The 23,912-nt window shown below is 34.3% G+C and overlaps 1 protein-coding gene across 5 annotated transcripts; it reads left to right on the top strand.

The window, feature by feature from the left end:
• The first annotated feature begins 442 nt into the window (after positions 1 to 442).
• LOC120415586 (cysteine-rich venom protein-like) lies at positions 443 to 16,826 on the top strand. 5 transcript variants are annotated; one of them, XM_039577177.2, is made up of 7 exons: positions 443 to 1,249; positions 4,631 to 4,722; positions 5,462 to 5,598; positions 15,465 to 15,610; positions 16,138 to 16,338; positions 16,406 to 16,495; positions 16,554 to 16,825. In XM_039577177.2, exons 2-7 carry the CDS (start codon positions 4,647 to 4,649, stop codon positions 16,714 to 16,716), a joined length of 813 nt encoding a protein of 270 aa, XP_039433111.1. In that variant the 5' UTR covers positions 443 to 1,249; positions 4,631 to 4,646; the 3' UTR covers positions 16,717 to 16,825. The 5 variants fall into 5 exon arrangements, with proteins under 5 accessions (XP_039433111.1, XP_039433108.1, XP_039433110.1 ...); XM_039577174.2 differs by lacking the exon at positions 443 to 1,249 and adding an exon at positions 4,176 to 4,298 and having other exon boundaries at positions 16,554 to 16,826; XM_039577176.2 differs by lacking the exon at positions 443 to 1,249 and adding an exon at positions 4,185 to 4,387 and having other exon boundaries at positions 16,554 to 16,826.
• Positions 16,827 to 23,912: the final 7,086 nt, after the last annotated feature.

Raw genomic sequence — 23,912 nt, 5'->3', positions numbered from 1 at the left:
AAAGATTTTTTGTCTCTAAGAATAGTTTTAAGAATTACAAACATTTATCCTACCTTAATTGGCTATCGATACCAGCGATTATTCAAGTATACGTTCCCTTCAACAAATCGAACCACTTTGCTCCTCAAAATCAATCAAACTCATATTGACAATTTCCTGGACAGTCTTCGTAGACCATCGGCGGAGGAGTCGTCCAACCATCCTTTCCTCATCGAGTTTTTGCCTGGTCACGGTTGTTCTCCTAGTTTGCGCCTTTTATGCTCACCTCGCCTTGTTCACGATGATCTAGATTTCGCGCCTGTCTCTTCTCAGAATGCTCAGCCAGATGCTCGCCCAGAATCATTCACTCTCTCTTCCTAAGATCTGTTCGGAGAAGACCGTCACCGCGCGTCTTGGTTCATTTTGCTTTCATGTGTGATTTCATATTTAAATCAGTTCACAACGAGACGCGCCCCGGTTCGGACGCGCTTTTTTGCCGGAGGAGGACGGGACTGCAGCTACCAACTCGAAGATCCGATCTTCAGATATACAGTTTGGCGAAACCTCTTCAGAGATCGCGTGAGGTCCCGAAACTTGATAGACATTGTGTTGGCGGGATTTTTTTTTGAGCAACCAGTTTTATTTGGTGTGGTCAAGTCGCGACTTTGAATTATCTAGTTGCCAAACAGAGGAAATCTTTCCACGAGTGATTAACTGAAGATTAGCAGTAGTTGGTAGTAACAGCAGGTTGAACCGTGGTGCGTGAACTGTTCAAGCAAAGTGCGTAGATTTGGACCAAAAGAACTGCTACAAGTGCGTTACAGATTTATCGTGGGGGCAAACAACGAATTCATTCAAGTTTTTTCTTGTGTTCCGTTGAACCGGCTTGTCTACCTTCTACCAGTGCAACGTGAGAGATTAAGTTGTGCTGCGTCAAGTGGGTTGTAGTGACCGGCCAGCGTCAAGTCAAGTGGACCCAGGAATCCCGGCCATCCGAAGCACAGTAGAATCACGATTTCAAGAGTTCGGTGAAGATGCGGATAATTAGTTATCCATATGACTAAGAACAGATTGCAGTTCAAGAGTGTGGCACGCGACCCTCGTGAGGAGTCGCCGGGGTTCAGTGGTAGTTTCAGGCAGGCAGCGTGTCGAGGGAATCTGGATTCCCAGAAGAACCAAGTGGACTCGAGAACATCAGTGAATTATTTTTTGAGCGAAAGAGCGTGTTAAACATCTGTGATCGGGTGCCGATCAAGTGGGGTGTCAGAAGGTAATGATTTATTCCGTTTTTTGCTTGATTTTATTTTAAATTACAATAAATTTGGGTGTATCTGTTTCGCATCTGTTTTGCCAACGAGGAAGGTAAACATAACGGATGGGTTCAACAATTTAAAGGTAAAAAAGATACAATTTTAAAACTCAAATATTTCGAAAAAGTGGAGGTTAAAACGATGCACCAGTTTGCATTCGAAAAAGGAGACCTTTACTTACAAACACTGCAAAAATGGAATTCCTTATTTCCGAGGGAAAACTCCAACAAAATTCAAACATTGTCAAACTACAAGTTTTTCCATGTAATTTTGCCCAATGTATCTTAATCTGCCTTTTGAATTGAGCCAAAGTGTCAATATACCGATTTTTGGTTTATATACATTATTTTACAACGTGGTCCGGGGATGACAAGAATAGTTATCAAATCGTCGCTAACATTTCAAATAATGCAATGCTTTACGTGATGGCTGTGTGCATGACGCTATTTGAAATGTTTTTATTTCATGTTTTGTTTTATTTTTACATTTTTATCATTATTTTTTTCCGTGTGCATTCAAAAATGTTTTCATTTCGAGAATTTCCTGCAATTCTTGAAAGACGAATCGGCCTTCTTGTCATCGCCAAAAATAAGTACTAAGTACTGAAAAGTACTTTCAGCATCCATTTGAGTTTGACCCTTACCATGACAAAAAAAAACTTTCTTCACTGAAAAATTCTATTCATAGGGGAGTACCGAAAATCTGTTTTTAGGGAAAATCATTTTTGCAATCGAAAATCATTTTTTTCATGAATGGTACCATTTTCAAGTTATAGCTACTTTTAGGTATAAATTTTCGTTTTGAAATGCTTTTTGAGCTTAAAAAATAATTTTTGAAGAAAATCACCCCGGAACATTTTTTTATACCTAAGAAATCTCTATTTTTTTTGAAACTATGAAAATAAGGAAATAAGTTTCTGAGATACAGCCTCGCAAAGAATTTAAATCGATGAAAATGAATTTCTCTAAGTGTCACCTAATTAGCCTGTGACTTTCAACTGACGATATAGGTCCGATTTTCAATGTTTAAATTGAAACTTTTGAAAAAAAAATCTGATCTCTTATATAAAAATATTTTTTTTTAAATCATGCTTATCTTTTGAAAATGAAATATAATTTTCCTTTTCTCATATTTTATACCATTATAAATATTTTTTAAATTATTGAAATGATCACAAAATTTCACCATTATTTTTTAATATTTATGTCCGAAAAATAAGGGGACAAAATAGTACTTTATGCAACAAATTGCAAAAAGAAGATACGACGAGTGCTAAAAAATCACTATTTGCAACGAGTTCCTTGCAACATTTTTTTGCTTTCCGAAAAACGCATTTTTCATGAAATTTTATGTCAAACATCCATTTGTTAAATGAATTCACCGTTCAAAACAAAAAATATTGAAAAATGTTACTTTTCGATACTAGTGCTGAAAAGTTCATCTTTTCAGCACCCATATCAGTGCTGAAAGGTAGAACTAGTATTGAAAGGTATTTATTTTCCGTGTTGTTATTTTTGGTTGAGAAAAGTCGGTCGTTTCGTCGCTTGAGAATAAAATATTATTTTTCAATTAAAATTTAGCATGTTTGGATTTGTTTTGTTTAAAAGTATTTTGAATTTATATGAATTTCCGAAAAAATAAAAATTTAAATTTTTATGCTTTTTTTATTATTTTGTTGTCCCTCTCTCGACTCTGGTCATAGTTGAGAGACATAACTTCAAAAGATATTGGCAATGGCCTAACCTGGGTGATGAAGTGTTTACATCTACAAAGTAGGAGCCTGTTCAAGCACAAGCATGACTTTTTTCTTACTAGCAAATGAGCTGTTTTATAATCAGTAGTATGTGTTTAATTTTGCCTAGTTTTTGACATTTTTTGCTGGAAAATTGTGCGTGTTTTTAAGTTTTAATCGGTTAGAAGAGGTTTTTCTTTTTTACGGGTGACGAAGATAAATTCTCTGGCTGATTTTTGAATCTTGCAGCTCTTCCTGGTTCCTGGTTCAGCGAAAAATCATCTCTAATTCTAGCGAAGCTGATCCAACAAACCGAGCAGATTTTCACTAAACCAGCAGGGTTTCAAACGGAATCTAACCATGAAGAAAGCTTCTGGTTGGATACAATCGCATCGACTCCGTAAATAATTTCCATTCATAATTATAAAAAATGACGATCTCGCCTTCAACTTTCTTAAGATTTTTTGACTTCACCTCCAGGTTCCAAAAGCCACACATTTTTTATTCTTGCAAAACAAAAACAACTTTTAATGATCGATAACAATACTCTCTACTTTTGGCGAACCGTAAATTGGTTCCACTTTGACAGTTCAAAATTGAGGCCGTTTTGCAAACCACTATTCAGCATCCAGGGCCTAACTTATAAAAAGGTCACCTGTAGTATTTTTTTAATGTCTCTAATTTATATTCCATTTGTTAGTTTTAACTGTAATAAAATGAATTTGAAGTTATTTTTTTTGTAAAGTGAATTAATAAATAAACTTACAACGTAAATGTGTTCAATATCCAAATTACATAAGTTACCTATCACCAAAATTACAAAAATCTTAAAAAGGATGTGTGTTCTTTTGACTTTTGAGTGCTTTGAAATTATAAGTTAATATATGAAATATAAAATATAAACTAATATTTATAGTACATAACCTTCATTTTTAGAATTAAACAGAATAATCTGACAAACTTCAGCTACTTACCTTGGTGACCCTGACGTTTAAAGCGAAAAAAGTACCTGCATAACCTTATCTCAAATTCTCGTTTTGTAAATACAATTTTCACTCTTTATCGCGCGTAGATCTACAAATATTTGTACTCGCGTTCACAACTGGAAGTTTAAAGCCGCGTAGGTGGCCTTTACTTTACTGCTTACCAACTTAGTATAGCTCCACAAACTGCATCCGCAGCAGCAGCAACATCCCGCGAAAGGTTAACGGTTCAATAATGTGTGTCCGATCGTTAGTGCCGATCGGTCGTAAGTCAGCCCCCGTTAAGTGGGTTGGGTGTGTGCCATCTGTCTGATTAAGAAGATTTCAAGATTTTTTCTTTCTTCGTCGTTGAAGTGTTAATGAATTTGCGATTATTTTGTCTGGTAATGTACGAACAAAAGGGTAGTTCTCTGGTGGCCACCTAACGCGATTACAGACATTTTTAATTGCCCATTAAAAATAATTTATTGGACCTCTTGAATGGCGGAACAGATATGCGAAAAATATACACAAATCGTGAGGGTGTTTTTTTGTTGATGACGTCGATAATTGCGGATTTAGGAAATTGAGTCATGTCACATATTTATAGCATTTTATTGTATTTTTATATGTCAAATTTCTTCCAGCATATCTAACCTCACGATGGTGAAACTCAGCTGTCTGATAGTTTTTCTCGCGCTCAGCCTGGACGTCTCGCACAGTTGGAAGTTTGACAGACGTAAGTTAGCACCAATACTGCACTATTTGAGTTAATCGGGCCACCGGAATTCCAAATCGGATTATTTTTAAACTCTGTCAAATATTTGTCACCCCTTCCACTAACAAATCGCCTCATTAATTCTCCAGGCCATGTCTTTTGGCGCGTGTTTGACACGATCCACTTTCCCTCGTATTAGAACTACAAATTCAAAATTAATGATCACTTACACGATGGAACTTGGCTTAAGCCGGCCGGCGAGCAGCTCAACTGGTGACAGAATGCGATCAAAGGAAAAAATATCTACGCGAGCGTGTGTGGGAAAATATGTGTCTAACAAATCGTGTTTCATCTGGCTATTAATTTTCCATTAGAAAATGGGGGAAAAGTCACTCCTCTTTAATCGTTTGAATGCGCCAAGTGGCCCGGTGCGAGATGACGGCAATACGGGTGGTATAATTTGGCGAGGAATGTGGTCATCAAATTTTAGAGACATAAATGTGGAGTTATTTTTTACAATTTTATTGCAAAAAGTAAAAACTAGTTTTAAGTGTATTTAAATTAAGTCATCAAATCCCGAATCTATCACCTATTTCCTATGGATCATCGTCGCTCCCCGATTTTCGATTCCACTCCTTCAAGCAAATAACATAAACTTGACCGAAATGTTAACGATCATTATCTGTGCTATGTTCTTCTTCCCCGCGGCCACATGGTCAACATCAACATCAACAACTTGAACCGGCAACCACCCCGGCAGTGCCCAGACTGTATGGAGACAAGCTGCCGACGAAAGTGATATCACCGCGGACGCGCAAAGTTCAGCGCCGGATCGTCGTGCTGCATGACTTTTTCCGCACCAAAGTGGTCCCACCGGCTGCCAACATGCTTAGTATGGTGAGTAGGGTTGTGAGAGCGAATAAAAAAAAAGATGGGAAGAGTGAATCTTTGTATGAGAAGTGTATTCTTGGCACTCGAAGTCAAACATTTTTATTTAATTAAAGCTGGATTTTAAAGAAATACTCGAGCCTCGAGCTTTTAGATCGTTTAAAATAATGTAAATAAATTAACAGGAAAAAATAACTCAGTACACTGAAACTCCGATGGTTTGACACCAATTGTAGTCAAACAAACTGGGTCACATTTAAGTTTGACACCCTCTTTACACAGAGCTCACACTTACTACCAAATGTTTGGTTTGATAGTAAGTGTGAGTCTCTTGTAAAAAGTGACAGTTTGTCACTTTTTAGTAAGACTTTGTCAAACCAACGGGGACAAACAAAAAAGTGTCAAGCGAAAATGTGATCAACCACCGAGGGTTGAGTGTACAAAAAAGCCAATTAACATGTAGCCTTATGTGTGGGACAAACTTGCCTTGCGTTTCTCTAAGCTTTTGAAATGTGAGTCGTTATTTTAAAAATAAAAAAAAAAATCAAAAATAAAAATACTTTTCAATTTAGAAATAAATTTGGCATCTGAAAATAAATAAAGTTTGTCACAATCGAGTTTTTGTGATAAAAAAGTCATTTAAAAAATGGGTAATTTTATTTAAAGACTGTAACATTTATTTCTGGATAGTCCTAACCTACAACTTTGCTGGGTCACCAAATCCGTTCTCGAGATATAGATTTTTGAATGATTGCATAGATATGATTCATTTGTATGGAGACTTGTATGAAGAAACTAATGATACAAAATGGCTAATGTGGATATAAGGAATAGATGGACAAAGTTTTATACAAATCAAAAATGAAAATGTGGATTTTTTGCTAAGTTCAGACTCTTTGTACGGCATTTGCAGGGCCTGGGTGCCTGGGTGTAAAATAAATATTGCATTATTTTATGCAATTTTATGTGATTTTACACCCCGACATATGTAGCCCATCAGTATGGGAAACCTAATTGACCGAAATGTCAAGCTCATATATGCGTTTATCCTTACAGCTTTTCATTGTTCTGATGGCCGAGTGGGCTAAGGCGCCAGTCTTACTGTTGGTGCTGGGTTTGAATCCCGTCGGTTGCAACTTTTGTTTGTGTTTGCAAAAATTATACATGCAGTGTGTAATGTTAAGTGTTTATTTTGACGAAGGTGATGTGCATGCTTTTGCATCCGATTTTACCATCGGATTTTTTGCTGTGATGTATGTATGACACATGTTTTAAAAGCATTACTTTTCTGATGTTATTAAAATTCCAGGAATTCCCTTATTTTGCCTGAACTCGATACCTTCTCTACGATTTATCAAAAATTAGAGGTGGGCAGAACCGCTCTTGTTAAGGAGCCGCTCATTTTCGCTCGCTCATTAAAATGAGCGGATCTTTTGAACGGCTCTTTCACACCTTTTGAAGAAAAATCTATTTTAAAGCATGGAGTGATTTTTAATGTTTTTTTTTTAATTTTTATAAATTATTTGAGAAAAAAAAACTGAAAACGAGAACATTTGCTTAAAAACCAAAGTGGTATAGAGGTCAAAGTTTCTACACTGAAATAAACGAACGAATTTGATGGGGAGAGCACTTTAACTTAAATCTATGATTTTTAAGAAAATTTTACTTAATTTAAAGAAATTGCGTTAATTTCTGCTGAAAAAAAAAAAATTCTGTGAACTCTTTTCTAAATTCTGATGTAATCGATAAAGTCTATAAATGCCTATGTTTAATCGGGCAACACGATTTATTTTTTTTCCAAAATCCAGTCCAAAATGAGTAGTTTTGTGTCAATTTTTCCAAGTTGAGCATATTTAAATGTGTGTGTGTGTGTGTGTGTGTGTGTGTGTGTGTGTGAGCAACCAACCAAATCAAGTTGAGCAATTTTAAATGTTCAAATTTCTATACATTAATGTTTCTTGAAAACTGAAATATGGATTTGCAAACTTTTGAGTGGTATTCAATTATTGGCATTATTGGCAATTATTGCAATGTATATTGATGAGAAAGTTGCACTAGACTCCCCCCAAAAAAATATGTCGATTCGGGCTCTCTTTACCTTGCCGTTTATCCTTAATTACTTGAAAAAGGACACCATGGAACAATTTTGACTTATGTTCCATGAAAATATTTGAAATTACATTTTCAGTTCTCAAAGACTAATTTAATACTACAGATAGATGAAATAAAAGTCAAAAGTTTAAACATCATTTTATTTTGGAATGGTTCTTTCAAAAGACCGGAATTTGAAAGAGCCTCAGTTCTTTTTTTTGGGAATCATGGTTCATTCGCTCTTTTTAATGAACTGGCTCTTTGAGCGACTCGCTCTTTTTTGCTCACCTCTATCAAAAACGATATTTTTTTTTGAGAACAAACGAAGGTGTAATTTTTACAAGCATAAGCACACTAACTGTTTATTTTGAATGTTTTATTTAGGTGAAACTTTTTGAGTATTTTTTTCTCCATGACCAAAGAGGCAATTTTTAACACCAGTTCGACAATAAAATCCTTCATATAATTTTTGCAGCTGTTCATACAAAAATGTTTTCAGAATATTTAGAAGTCTGTATCTTGAGATGGTTTTTATTTATTAATATGGTATAATTAGGATAAAATAGAAATTATTTAGATTTCAGTATTTTTTTCCAAAACATTAAAGATTAAACTTACGAATTATAATGAATGTTATGATTGCTGAGAAACAAAGAAAATTGATTATCCGAGTGTCAGAAAATATTGGACCGAATTTGTAAATAAATTCTGTACCTTTTTAATAGAAATATTTCCAAAATTAAAATTACTCATCAGGACTTTTTAATTTGCTAGTGTAGATTTAAACAGTTTAAAATATTTATACTTTATACATTATTTACTTTATTTTATAGACTATTAAATTCTAAATTTTATTTTACAGCTAAAAATTATGTTTTCTTACAAGCGATGTTTTACAACATGTTTAAAAAAAAAACATAGATCTAATTCGAAAAACGGCGAAGCGGCCTAATTAATTTTGACAGTATGGAACCATTCATAAACCACGTGGACACTTTTTTTCGAGATCTCAAACAAATTTTGAATTGTTTAAAAAGCATTGAACAGCGTTTATTTCTCTCATTTTTAAATGATTAGGACAATAAATCTTGGGACCATAGATTGAAAAAAAAAATCTAACGGACGGTATTTTCAGAAATCAACCGATATTTTTCGGGCAGTAGCTTTGCTTAAAAATGTTGAATACAAGGGTTGAAATTTGATATTTAGGTTTTTGGTGGATTCAAAATTATGTTGGTTAGTCTCTGGGATTCTTGAAATTTTATAAGTTATTAATTTCATACCATCACCGATATCACTTCCTTAATGAAGTCTCCCTAATATATTTTAGCTAAGCCATACAGTTATGGGATTAAGTATATTTTTCCCCACTGAACTTGTCATTTCCATCGCTCGAAACGATCCGGTGGTGACCAAATTTATCGCGCGCGAATTCGCGAAATCTTCTTCTTCATGTGTACGGCACATCTCGTGTTCGAGTCGCGATTCAAAGGAGGAGTGGGCTGATAAACGACTGTTTGGATGACCTGAATATCGCGCGGCCAAACTATAAAGCAACACAGCAGGATCAGAAGCAGCTGTTTGTTTTAGAGAGGGAAAGATTCGCTGCTTTGCGTGATATCTCCGGTCACACCTTCCATTTGGGAGCTTTGATTTGGTGACCCGCGGGATGACCGCGGAATGAACTGGAAGGCGTGCGCTAAATCACCACAGGCGTTGACATTCACTACCAGTCATGGGAAACGACCAACCAGTGACCATTTTTGGAGGTGCGGTCGACACCCTGCTGCGAGCATATGGTTGAAAAGAAGCTCAAATTGGCTCATTATAAAGTCCGAATGCAGCAGCGGCGGTTCCCGCGTGACAGGACGACAGGATTCATTTGCTTGCCATGTTCATACATTTTATTGACCTCCTCCATGGGAGATGCCCAGAACCGATCGATCGCGCTTTATGAATGAACAAACTTGAATGAGTTCCTGGGCAAACGGTTGTGCGAAAAAAAAGGAGCGTGGGAGTTGTTGCCGAGTTTGGTTGAGGGTTCCTTTTATGGAATACACGATAATTGATGCAAAGTTTTTTGTTTGCAAATTTTAAGGTGACAAATCGATTGGCTTAGGTGTTATTCGACCTTTTTTTCGTTGTTTTGCACTATAAATTGTCACTATGGGATTTGCATTCAAATTATGTTCCTGTTTGTGGCAGAAGTTTGGTGATTTGTGGAGGTTAGGTTTGGCGTTTTTTCACTAATTGGACAGGTTTATAATTGCCTTTTAATAAACCTCTCTCTATAAGTTTAGTGAATTCACCTTTTCTGATATTTATTGTTGCAAATAAAAATAGTGATTTTAATTGAGCCCGTAAACAATTTTTTTCCAGTAGATTCAATTTAAACCGTATGCATCTAGGTATGTACAAGAAATTAAAAATAATAAATAAAAAAAAAGTAAAATTAAATTACTGAAAAAAGTAAGCTATACTTTTAAATCCCTATGCTTAAATTTCAATAAATTCATAGTCGTTTTAGATATTTTGTCAGTAGCATTGCTGTTTTTCTGAATAATAGTACTTCGAAAAACAACCCATAAATAAACACATCATATATCACGTGTGTATCTCATGATTAGGCTTAGTGATTTTTCACGCTCGAAAATAGCAAATTTCACGGGGACCTCAATTTCAAAACACCGAATTTCACGCAAATTTCGCGGACCGTGAAAAATGTTAAAATAACTGTGAAAATCTTATGTTTAAATCACAGAAACTACTTTTTATGCTTCATTATATATTATTCTTCAATAAACTGACGTGAACGTGACAAAAAAAATCTCCTAATTATTTAAAAAAATCCGCCTGGTTTATGGATGGGCTCTATTTATATTTTGAAACAAAATGTAAGGCATGCGTATTCTCATTTATTGAATTGCTTTTTTAATATTCAACTAAAAAAGGTTAATTTTTTTTCGCTGATTTGCTTCTGTTTTATCAGTTTAAATTTTATTGAATTTCATATCAAAGCAAGATTCAACAATCTTGTCCATCCAAAATATGTAAAATAGTTTAAATTTTCTTCAACATTAAGCCCATTCAAAATAATGTTTAAGGTTTTCATTTCTCTTTTCAAAAACTAAATTTAAAATCAATAGGCAAAAATATTATAAATTGTTAAGAAATCGAAATTTTTATTCAAAATAAGAACAGAAAAAAACAAAAAAAAATTATATTTTTTAACTCTCAAGGGAATCATTTACCCAAATAATCAAATATTGTTTAAATATAACAGGACTCAGAAAAAAAACAGAAATGTTTAAAAAAGTTGATTTCAAAGATTAAAAATACTCTTCATTTTATTTTGAATAAAACAAAGTTTGATTCTTTTAATTTCTTTTGAAATCATACAATAAAATAGTAGTAAAATGTTTACTACAACAAATTAAAATATTACTAAATTTAGTTTGTTCCTATAAAAACTGAAAATTTGAATCATTCTTCGAATGGTTCATATCAAGCTTATCAAATGAAAACTAATAAAATTTACTTAAAAAGTCTTTATGATTGAAATATTTATTATGAAGTTATTTGAAAAAAAAAAATGATTTGAGATAATTGATAAATTTCAAAAATTTTACACCGTCCGCGGAATCGTCAAAATTTACTAACCCTTTAATAGTAATTGGGGGGGTATTCACTCGCTTAATTCTACAGTAGTTTTCAAGATTATTTTTATTCCTTTTTGAGTTTGATAAAATATTTTGAGGAAAATCGTTACAGTTTCACAAAAACATAAAATTTCACGGGATTTTGCGGAAAAAGCCAAATTTCCCGAATTTCACGCTGTCCGCGAAATCGTGAAATTTCACTAACCCTACTCATGATCGTAAAAATTACGTAAAATTTGTAATGACCCAGGCAATATTTTATTTTTGATTATGGACCGAATTGGCCTAAAATTGGCACATATGCCTAATTCGCCTAAGGAATCGAGCCAAGGGATGACCCTAAAATAATTTTTGTTGACATCCTTATGCTCACTAATTTCGCCTTATTCTGCATTTAACGATACAATTTAATTCCTTCTGTAAAGCTTTATTGATACTGAAAAAGAATGAACAAGTATTTTCAAAACATCAATCTAATCTAATCTAATCTAATCTAATCTAACGTCATGATTCGAAATCCGGACACTTAATAGCATATCATTTTTGTTATAGCTGGCAAAAAATCATGTAATAAGTTGGAAATGTAGAAATACCATAAGGATGTAGTATAAACAGTCAGTTTCAAGAAAATGCATGCAAAATATGTTTTTTCTAACAATTTTTCATCAGAATTTTAAAATTAAAATGACTTGTTGTGCTTCGAATTCCGGACACTGCTAAAAGCTGATTCGAAATCCGGACATTTTTGCTTCGAATTCCAGACACTTGATTTTAATTATGAATCGCACAAATTTGGACTGAAATGTTAGTGAATGGCATTCTTTAGGTCTCAAATAAGCTGTTAACATCAAAACAATCGATAGTTTGTATAAAAATTTGCTAGAATTTAAGGAAATTGAAACCATAGGGGAAAGTGGGGCAAGTGTAACAAGCTAAGGAAATACTCGTTATAACCCATTAAAAACGTTAAAAAATCTGTCGGATTTTTTAGAATCATCTTATTCCAGGTCTTGACTGAGACTTTGATAGAACAAGTTTTTAAAAAATTCTGTTTTTTAATGTAAAAAATTGATTTTAAAATTTTTGATTTTTCGTACGTTCTACTCAACTAGTGGGGCAAGACGAACAACCCGTTGGGGCAAGAGGAACAATGCATGAAAAAACATGCTAATTTACTAACAATTGAACTATTATCACATAGATACATTAGATTAGGATGTATTTGAAACGTTTCTTTCATTTTTAAATTAAAAAATATTTTACTAAAAATTTGACCGTTTTTACGAAAAAAAAAATATTACTTAGATGATAAATAGTAAATTTTCATGATATTATTATATCGTGTATGGACAATTTTTTTTAACAATTGTTTATCAGTTTTTAAGAACTTTTATGTATTTTTTTCACAATAAAATATGTTGCTGCAGCAATTCGTATTTTTTTCCATACTAAAAATCCATATGGTACACTTGCCCCACCTAAACAAGATTTTTTAAAAGCTCTCTACAAAAATAACCAAAACATAAATCATACTTTCTAATAGGTGCAAGTCGTTGGTAGGGACACTACTGATCTATGAAAAACAGCATTTTGATAAAATGAGCCTTAAAACGAACCCTAAGCCTTATTTTGTACTTTCCAAATATTATAAGGAAACAAAGGTTTTGAAAAAAACTTCATTCAATCTTATGCCCCGTGGCGTTTACGTCGTTTTGGCGGTTATGTGGTAGTAGAATCAGCTAATTGCATTGCTAGCAACAATTCCTCATACTGGAAATAATCAAAATTGTAAAAATTACGGCCTTACGAGCGATTGTTCCTCTTGCCCCATATGGTCGTCTTGCCCCACCTTCCCCTACATTTCTGCTTTGCCTTCTCGGTGCTTCGAACGCCTATGAAATATTTCAAGTGAAATGTTTCGCATTTTTGGTAAACTTATAATTTTATTGTATTTAAATGTTTTGGCATTAACTACAGTGTCAAACAAACTTAAATGAAAGTTAATGTTGGAATTCATCAAATAACACAGTTTTGACATTCATAATGCGAACTTATATCCAAATAATTGATAAAACAAGATGAAGTGTCCGGGTTTCGAAGCGTCCGGGAATTCGAATCATGACGTTAATCAGACCCTAGCGCACCCAATCTTTCGAAGGGATCCTTGAGAGTGCCTTAGGCTAGATTACGCCTAGCACTTTTCTTGTCATTTATTAACATTTGTAGTGCGCCATTGTATTAGATGCATTGAAACATCACAAGCGTTAAAGCGACCAAGCCTTCTGCGTAAAGTCGTTTTTTTCAATAAATTCAAGCTAATTTCATGTTCTTTCAAAATGTGCAGTTTTTGAAAATGAAATGTGTTTTGATTTTTGTTAGTTATATTATAATTTTATGAAAATTGAGTTTTTTTTTAAATGGGCAGCTTTTGAAAAATGAGTTAAATTTAGTGTTTTTTCTGCTAATTTTATGAAAATTGAATCATTTTTTTCAACTAGGCAGCTTTATGAAAATTGAGTTAAATTTATTTTTTTTCAACTGGGCAGCTATTGAAACATATATTTGTGAGGTTTTGCGTTGATTCGAGGTTTTCAGATTTTTTTTGCATATTTTTGAGCATGTTCTATTACTTTAAAAATAATCGAGTTTCAAATATAACTTTTATGAAAGTTAATTGACATCGAAAAAAATATATATTCGTTAAAAAAAAATTGGTCTACATTTCTGTCTATGATTGATAACAAAACTGTAAGTGTTTGCATTTGTTTCATAAGAGAACATTTAGAATAAGATTATTTAACAAATATTTTTCGTGAGGTTTTGCATTCCTGTAAATATGAGCAGGTAATTAAAAATCGTTCTTAAAATGCTTCAAGTATTTGTAATTTTTTGCAAGTGAAGAAAAAACGTAATGTTGTGATTAATTTTATCTTTCTGCAAACATTAATGCCAAAATTATGCCACTTGTGCAATGATATAAATTAGTTGGATAATAAAGGGGAGGAATGAAGTTTTTGTTTTATTCGAAGTTCAGTCAAGGGAGGAACAGACCAATAAAGGTTGAGAACCACTCTTATACAGCATTCCCTTGGCGTTCTCGATTGCAAATATTTTCGAAACTTCAATAATTAAATTTAATTCATTGCTCACTTGAAAATATCAAAAAGTAATTATTAGGTCAATTAAAAATTTCATGTAAATGTTATGGTCATGATTTTTTTTGTATATTATATGTTATGTATATTTTGTTGATTTTTTTCGAAGTGCTATTATTCACAAAAACAGCAATGCTACTGCCAAAATTTGTAAAATAAATATGAAATTGATGAAATATATTTTCAAAAATTTAGGAGGGTGTTACCTATAATTTTCCAAAATTTCTTATTTTTTGTCACATATAATTTTTTTTAACAGTTTTATACTTAAAATCAGGTGCTTTCGAGATGGCTGGAAATTTGTGAGCTTTGTTTTTTCTAAAAATTAAAAAAAATTGAAAGAATAAAAAAAAAACTTTTTGAACTTGAATTCCGAAACTTAACAATTCAGTGTTTTAAATTCAATAAATGTTTTTTTCTTCAGACCATTCTTAAGATTAGATTTTTAGATAGTTTCATAGGCAAGTTGTATCTCTTCTAACATTTTCTCTTCCAGCTTTAGATGATAGCGTCTGATTTAATATTCTATAAAGAGATATACGATAAAATCGTAACTCAATTATCAATCATTTCTGTATGAGTAGTCTTATGATAATTCCCCCCCTCATCGATAAACTCATCCACCTTTTAACAGGTTTTCATCGATCGAACAGGTTGCCTCCCTAACGTCTCACACTGTGTATAGGTAGAGGCGTGAACCGCCCAATTCTTATGCTAATCAGGAACAACTTTTTCTGTTTAAAAACCCGCTCGCGAGAAGTGTTCCCATAAAATATCATTTTACGTGTCCAGCCAACACATGAACCTACTCGCGATAGACGTTTTAATCTCATCCACGATCATCGTTCGAACATGCGTTTCGAGAGTTTCGGCTCATTAGCATGAGTGTGAGCGCAAGCGCTTTGAGGTTATGTTCTACAAACGAAGTTCTAACAGTTGTGTTTTATTTTTTTCTTGTGGTGGGTTTCAGAAGTGGCACCACGGAGCGGCCAGGTCGGCGCAAAAGTGGGCGGACCAGTGTCGACTGTTGACCCACGACAGCCCGAAGGGACGCTGGATCGACAACTATGGCGCTTGCGGGCAGAACATCTTCGTCTCGACCCATAAGGTGCCCTGGTGAGTTTCAAGCCTTTGATCGTGGTTTTTAGTAGGATGTCGTATCAATTTGTCGGAATTAGAATACAACCGGCTCCATTAAGATATTTGCGTGTTGAAACGGCTTTGAAGTTGGCGCACAATGAAGGCAGTAGCTGGTTTCTAAATGCCAATTTCATCAAACCGATTCGTGGTAAATTATTACGACATCTGAATTGTGATCTAATCTGGCGTTGGGCGATTAGCCAAGTGGTTCGTGGAATAGTTTGTTCTTTGATGGTGTCTAAACCACGTCGACTTCAACGTCGATCAAAGGCAAACATTTCGCAGAAATCAACATATCCCGGTTTTTGATTCGATTTCAATTTGTACCACGCAAAATAGATCAAAATAGCTAATTGGCCACCCAACGCGTGTTCGTGGAATTCTACACTGAGAGAAATCTTTTTAGCAAACAAATTAAACACATTTTTTTTTAAATCAAAATTACCTCCGTGTAGCTTCTAAGAACAGAATCTCTAACGGAAATCTTTCTTTATTCCTTACAGGTTATTCGCGTTGCGCACGTGGTTCCTGGAGCGGCAGAACTTCACCTACGCGTCGCCCAAGAACGACCTGGTGGCGGTGGGCCACTACACCCAGATGGTCTGGGCTGCAACGCACAAGGTGGGCTGCGGGCTGGCCAAGTGTGCCCGCGGTGGCCCCCGGGGCAAGCCGTACTTTAACTACGTGTGCAACTACTGCCCGATGTGAGTACACCTGTTAGGAGTGATATAATTTATGTCGAACTTATTTACGTTTTTCACTAATTTGCAGTGGAAATCACGAGGATAAACTTGGCCTACCATATCGACGGGGCAAACCGTGCAGTTCGTGTCACCAGCATTGCCATTCGAAGAAAATAAAGTAAGTTTTTTTCCCTAAATTTCTTAAAAGTCCAGCACAAATCGATAATTCCTTCCAGATTGTGCACGAACACCTGCAGCTCGGCCGACCTGTGGGCCAACTGCAAGGAGCTTTACAAGACGTGGCCCGGCTGGCTGTGCAATACGGTCACACCGGAGGGCCTCGAGCGGCAGCGGAACTGTCTGGCCACCTGTACCTGCCATGGCAAGATCCACGACTGAAGATTCTCGAAACCGGAAGCGTGTGTTGTGCCATATGATTTGTTTGTTTGATGTACTTTAAGTGTCGAAGGATTTAGCTCGTAAGATATTAGTCATACCGTGGAAGATTTTTTTAAATATTTTTTAGTTTGTTAAGAAGCACAGTCGAATAAAATCTTCTTTGTGATTGGACAATAGCGGAGTTTTTCACTGTACCAGAAGTTTACGGCCGGGGGCCTTCGTCAAGATGCATATCTAATTCCGAAATCATAGGCAAAACAAAAAATATCGCGAAACAAAAACAAATGACATTCAATTTATGCTCAACGTCACGTGACTGGAATAGTGTTCACTGCTGCTGCTGGCCACCAAATCATTAATTGAGCGTGTAACTCAGGGCGGTCATCGTCGTTTAGCTCTAGCATTTGGCTACATTGTTGTGCTAATCTGTGTGGGTTAGTGTGTCCCAAAAATGCGTTGCGAAAACTTTCGGGTTTACCCAAAATGCGAAAAATAATTGTAACTTGAAAAACGTTACTTAATCCACCCTTAGGTGGTTGGCGCCTTCCTCACATTTAAAGGTGTTTTTCAGTGTTTTATCAATTTGACTCATGCCCAGAATATGGGACTTTTCCTCAAAACTTCGCTCCACAAGCTGAATATTGTTCCTTGGGCTATTTTAGGACTCTGGGCCAAATATGAGCAAAATCGGTCAACATTTACCCATTGATACTCGAAGGTGAAGTTTGTATGGGAAAAATCGAAAAAATGTATGAAAACCCAAATTTTCTTACAGTTTGTTCTGCACGGTGCGCTACTTCCATCCAAATATTCCCAAACGTGAGATTCTTATTGAAAATTTAATGCTTAACAACTTTGTAGAACATACCAAAGCTGTAAAACTCGATCCTGAAAAGTTATTAGCGTTTTAAAAAAGTCATTTTTGTATAAAAAACATTTTTTTCACCAACTTCAGGAACGAGGTATCAATGGGTTAATCTCATCCAATTTCGCTCAAAATTTACATAGATCCTTAAAATAACCCAAAAAACCGTTTTTCGCTTGTGGAGCAGGGGGTCATTTTTTCTGGGCATTATTCATACCACTAGATTGGGTAGTCAGATCTTCATATTGCAGGGCACTTATGGACTTACAACTTATGATAGGGTAGTCCGATCTTCAGTCCAATTCGTGCTCGTTGAAAAGATTTTTTAATTACCTGTCCAAAGATAGGTCGCATGAATGTTATGAGATGAAATGAGATGATCATGAGATCCGCCTCCAAAAAGTGCGTAAATAACACTTAAGTGCTTATAACTTTTGATAGGGTTGTCAGATCTTCAATGTTTTGGAAGCGCTGGGAACGTCTGTTGATTAACTATCCAACGATAGGTTGCATGAGAGATCCGGACAACGTTTTCATCAAAATATTTGAGATCCGGCCTCCAAAAAGTGCATAAAGAACACTTAAGTGCTCATAACTTTTAATAGGGTTATCAGATCTTCAATGTCTTGGACGCGTTGGAAAGGTCTTTTAAATACCTTTCTGAAAATGTATAGCATGACGGGTTTTCTTACAAAAACCACCCTTTTCACAATCTTCCGAACTTTTTTTAAAATCGTTTTTTTAGCATAGCTTTTGAAGTACTTAACTAAACTCCATAATTTATAATAACGACTTATGGGACCCCAAGACGGATCGAATGAGACCAAAACGGTCCAAATCGGTTCAGCCAGTGCCGAGATAATCCAGTGCAATTGTTTTTGATCAGCATCCCACCACACACACAGACATTTGCTCAGAATTTGATTCAGAGTCGATATGTATACATGAAGGTGGGTCTAGGAGGTCAAATTAAGAATTTCGTTTTTTGAGTGATTTTATAGCCTTTCCTCAGTAAGGTGAGGAAGGCAAAAAGATTTGAAAATTTTTAGACTTTGATTTTTTTACCTCCTGATGTTTAGGCCAAAAACAGTGATTTATTCAGAACTAGTTTTTTCTCGAGTATAAATACCCGTCTTTGCCAAAGTTTGTATGAAAATCTGATTCGGAGCTTTCAAACGGCTTTCAACACATATCCCATTCTCGAGAATAGACCATTTCCCAGAATGTCATTCCCCCAAACCCTTTCGACAATAAGAAAAGAATAAACAATAAAACCCAGAGATTTACTTTTCTTTTTGGTTTGTTCTAATTCTCAAATCCTTAAATTTTCTTAAATTCAGATTCCAAGGTATATAAAAAAGAAGGGAAAATCTCTATGAATTTCGTGTTTCTAGTGAAAATTTAACCTTTTTTATATAAAATCTACAACTCTTATAAAAAGAAGGTAAATCTCTATGAAATTGATAGTTTGCGTATAAAATGGCTATTTTATATATCTTCAAATCTTATAAATAGGAAAGTAGATGTTTATGCATTGAATGGATTCCGTAAAAATGTACAATTTTTTTGTCTCGAAATTTTATGAAAGAAGTGAACCTCTATGAGTTTAAAAGCTCAAAACCAAAGCCAAAACCAAAACCAAAACCAAAACCAAAACCAAACCAAAATTTCTGAAAAGTTGGCATTTGATGTCCTCTAAAACATATATATAAAAAAAAAATTAGTGTTTTTTTTGCAAATCAAGTTTTAGTGACAAAAAGTAAAAAAAATCACCAATTTTTTTTAACCGTGTATCATTTTTTTTCATTGTAGTCCATATCCATACCTACAACTTTGCCGAAGACACGAAATCGATCAAAAAATTCCTTCAAGAGATACAGATTTTTGAATTTTCATACATCATTTTTGTATGGACAACTGCCAAATTTGTATGGAAAATTATATGGACAAACTAATGATGCAAAATGGCTTCTTTGGCCATACCGAAGGCACCAAGATAGTTTCAGTCGGATTAAAAAATACAAAAAATAAAATTCTAAAAAAATACCGATTTCGTAGAGAATTGCTCAATAACAACATTTGTTTTTTAAAAAAAAAAAAATTATTAAGGTTTCAATTTCTGAGAATTTTGTCATTTCTTGAAACAATAAAATTTTATTTTTAATATTTCTTCGGCATTTGTATTTTTTTGGACACAAGCAGATTTTTTTTGTGAAAGATTTTTTTATGGTTTCAGTGAGATTTTTTTTCACTTTTTAAAAAGAACAATTTTTTGAAAAATTTAAGTATTATTTAAGATTGTGTGAATTCTTCACTTTTTTTTGAGTAATCTGTCTTCTGCCGCAGATAATTATTAATTTTATTCAATATTTATTCATATTTTAGTTGATGGATTGAGTTAGTTTTTGGATGGGACACACTACTGTCGCTGTGTATTTGTGGGTGGATAATTGCAACGGTCAGGCTGGGGCTTGGGTGCAAAAATTCGCAGAACATGGCCACAATCGCGCCAGAATCTCGCGATTCAGTTGAAGCGACTTAAAATTGTGTATTAGCGCGAAAGAGCTGGCGATAATGCTCATTAGGAATTCCGAGTACGTTTCCCAGAATTTCTGGAAATTATTCCACACATAAGTCGGGGTGGAAGAATGGTGAGAATCGGAGGCTCATTTCTCTGCAGTGAATTTGGCGAAATGAAAAACTATACAACAGGAATGAAAACACGTTCAAACCACTTAATTTGCAACCGGTAGACAGTCTCATCGTGTAGTTCAACATGGTTGCGGGGGAGGGCGACGCGAACCTGCGGTCAGTTCCGTGGTAGGCCCCTAGCTTTAAGCGATGACCGCCACTACTCAAACAATACAAGGTCATTGTACCGGCAATGTCCGCATCTTCACCAAGGTAGGGGTGTCTTCAAATCGCTGGACGTTCAACGTGATACTTCGGGTCGCAAAAAAAACTGACCACCCCAAGTTGACCTTCGTTTTCTCATAATAGAAACCGTGTCAACGAAAAGTCATTCTTCATTCTGGGCTGTATCTCCGCGGGCAATATCTGTGCAAAGTTACAAGAATAAAAAAAAGATCTGCCGCCAACCGTATAGAACACAACGAGGGGCACCAATTTTCATGACCCCCAGGTTGTCCATCAACAGCACCAACATTGGAACGGAAATGTGCTCCAGTGCGGAACGGGTTTCTTGCTTGTAAAGTGAGTGTAATAAGAACTTACTTTAGTGCGACTCTTTCGTTTCGATTGAATTCATTTTTTGCTCTTTAGTTTGATAACATTCAATTGAGCTTTTTTTAATTACCGGAGAATCTCCCACGCACTTTACTTTGAGGAACTTGTTATCAGAATTGATTACACCTAGTTACAGAGGATTTTGCATAATGGCCATTTCTTCGATTGCATTGAAGTCGCTGAAAGTTGAGTAAACAATGAGGGATACAGTGAGGTTGTTGTAGGTAAGGAAGCTTGAATAATTTTCTGCTGTGATGGTTCGCGACTTAATTAGGAGGTAGTTCATTTTGTTTTTTTTGTCAAGTACAAAGGTTGATATCTGGATTTTGACTTTTTGAAACATTTAAAATAAAATAAGAACAATTAGTTGTTGATACCAATATGTTTGGAAAATTTTCCATTAAGAACCTTTTCTGTAGCTTACCTCAATTTCCTCAACCTTTATCTGTCAATCTGTTTTTTTTTCTGAACTCACACGGAAAGGAGTTCCATCTAAAATTTAACAATTCAAATTAGCTGGCTTCAAATTGGTGAAACAGTGATTTATTTGGTTAAATCAGCTAAAATTACAGGTAAATTTACCATCCTGGTATTGGTGAAATAGCTAACCCTGATTGCTGATTTGCTTTCCAAAACTGACAGCCCAAATCAAAATGACAGGAGAGATTTTACCAAAAATAATGGTGTTTCAGCACAATTTTGCGTACAATTACCGAAAAAACTAGCTGGAACCAGCAGCATGGATTTTTGACAGATCATCAGTTCGAGAGCAAAACAAAGCAACGTCTTGTATCGTGTTCGATCCTGTTTGAGCCGATCAGTTCGAGAAGTTTTTTGGTGATTATGTGTGTTGTTTGAGTGCAAGTGCAAGTGCAAAAGGTGATAGAATGTGTTGTTTGAGTGAATAAATCAAAAGCCAGGAAGATTTTCTGCGGATCGGCACCTGAAGGTAAGTTTCAGTTAATAAGGTGAGAAGTTTTTTGTGTTGAGGGAAAGTGGTTAGAAGTTGAGCCTCTCATTATTGTTTGGACGATGCGTAGGTGAAAACATGGGGGCATCACTAAACCACTTTGGCAACACTTTGGCAGGAAAAGGGGAGGCTGGCGATTGTCCACACTCTACTTTTTGTATGGACATCTGTCCTCCTGGAGCGGCGGCGGGTACAGAATGCCTAGGTATAGATTGGCCAATGTTTGACAAATCCGAACAAATAGGGCACCTAACGCCTTTTAAGCACGTCAAAAATAGTGTTAAATAATGTTAAATTAATTTAAATTCAGTAAAATTAGGTTCAATCAAGTTATTTTAAAATTAAATTTAAATTTGATGAGTTAATTTTAATTAAATTTTTGTATTTTTGTATTTTTGTATTTTTGTATTTTTGTATTTTTGTATTTTTGTATTTTTGTATTTTTGTATTTTTGTATTTTTGTATTTTTGTATTTTTGTATTTTTGTATTTTTGTATTTTTGTATTTTTGTATTTTTGTATTTTTGAATTTTTGTATTTTTGTATTTTTGTATTTTTGTATTTTTGTATTTTTGTATTTTTGTATTTTTGTATTTTTGTATTTTTGTATTTTTGTATTTTTGTATTTTTGTATTTTTGTATTTTTGTATTTTTGTATTTTTGTATTTTTGTATTTTTGTATTTTTGTATTTTTGTATTTTTGTATTTTTGTATTTTTGTATTTTTGTATTTTTGTATTTTTGTATTTTTGTATTTTTGTATTTTTGTATTTTTGTATTTTTGTATTTTTGTATTTTTGTATTTTTGTATTTTTGTATTTTTGTATTTTTGTATTTTTGTATTTTTGTATTTTTGTATTTTTTGTATTTTTGTATTTTTGTATTTTTGTATTTTTGTATTTTTGTATTTTTGTATTTTTGTATTTTTGTATTTTTGTATTTTTGTATTTTTGTATTTTTGTATTTTTGTATTTTTGTATTTTTGTATTTTTGTATTTTTGTATTTTTGTATTTTTGTATTTTTGTATTTTTGTATTTTTGTATTTTTGTATTTTTGTATATTTGTATTTTTGTATTTTTGTATTTTTGTATTTTTGTATTACTTTTTTTTTATTTGTCAATAGAATAACAAAGCCGTACTATAAGGATGATCAACTATAACATAGTTTAAAAAGCCTGGAAACTATAGAAACATCCAAAAAACTTGCTGGACTACCAAAAAACGTACCAAGAATAGCGGAAAGTCATGCTACACCAGCAAAAAGTCTTTTTGAAAATAAAAAAAAACAACTTTACAGACAGCAAGGGATTTTTAAAATGATTTCGAAATTACCAGTTAAAACAGTCGAAAAATTAGCTGGACTTACCGAAAAACGAAGCAAGAACAAAAAAGAAACGAGCTAAATCAGCCAAAAGGCTGGGTGAATAATGCGTGCTTTGCAGGCAGCAACGGAGGCTTTTGAAAGAAAACTTGTAGAAATAGTGGAAAAATTAGCTATTCCAACCAAAACACCTACCAAGAATAGTGGCAAAGTTAGCTAAACTAGCTAAAAAGATGTGTGAAAATACCTGGCTTCGCAGCCATCAATGGAAAATTTTGAGAATGATTCCAAAAAAACTAGTTGAAACAGCATAAAAACTTGCTGGGCTAACTATAAAACTTCCTAGAATACCATAAAATCTAGCTAAAATAGCTAACAGACCTTCTCAAAACATACAGCTTTTGAGACTGACAGCATTTTTCCAGCTTGCAAATTAGTAAAATTTACTAAAAATTTAGCTGGATTTATCATTTTTAGGACCTGGATCCAGCTGTCAAATCCAGGATTTATTTTTAGGATTTCCAGCTAAAAAAATTGGTGGTTGAAAAAACAACCAATTTTTTTAGGATTTTTAACCGAAATTTAGTAAGATTCACGATAAACCTTCTTTCCGTGCATACATATCTTATTCACCTGTAACACCCTCACCTCACCAACGCCACACACGTATTGCATATTCATTATGCGCCGTTTCCACAACCTCACCACACGAGGGAGGCTCTTCAACGGCCGCGTCGATGCGCCGCCGTTCTGGACGACGACGGTGACGCGGTCCGGTCCCAGGTGAAGCGTGAC

Source organism: Culex pipiens, chromosome 2, assembly GCF_016801865.2.
Source record: "Culex pipiens pallens isolate TS chromosome 2, TS_CPP_V2, whole genome shotgun sequence".
NCBI lineage: Eukaryota > Metazoa > Arthropoda > Insecta > Diptera > Culicidae > Culex > Culex pipiens.
This window is presented reverse-complemented; position numbering and strand designations above follow the sequence as displayed.

What these genes read in the sequence shown, in the direction of transcription:
- LOC120415586 (XM_039577174.2), top strand. Translation starts at nt 4,240, where the DNA reads ATGTGTGTCCGATCGTTAGTGCCGATCGGTCGTAAGTCAGCCCCCGTT. An exon ending in CAGTTGGAAGTTTGACAGAC is followed by an intron (nt 4,723 to 5,461) that starts GTAAGTTAGCAC and finishes CCACCCCGGCAG; the next exon opens with TGCCCAGACTGTATGGAGAC. An exon ending in GTGTGCAACTACTGCCCGAT is followed by an intron (nt 16,339 to 16,405) that starts GTGAGTACACCT and finishes ACTAATTTGCAG; the next exon opens with TGGAAATCACGAGGATAAAC.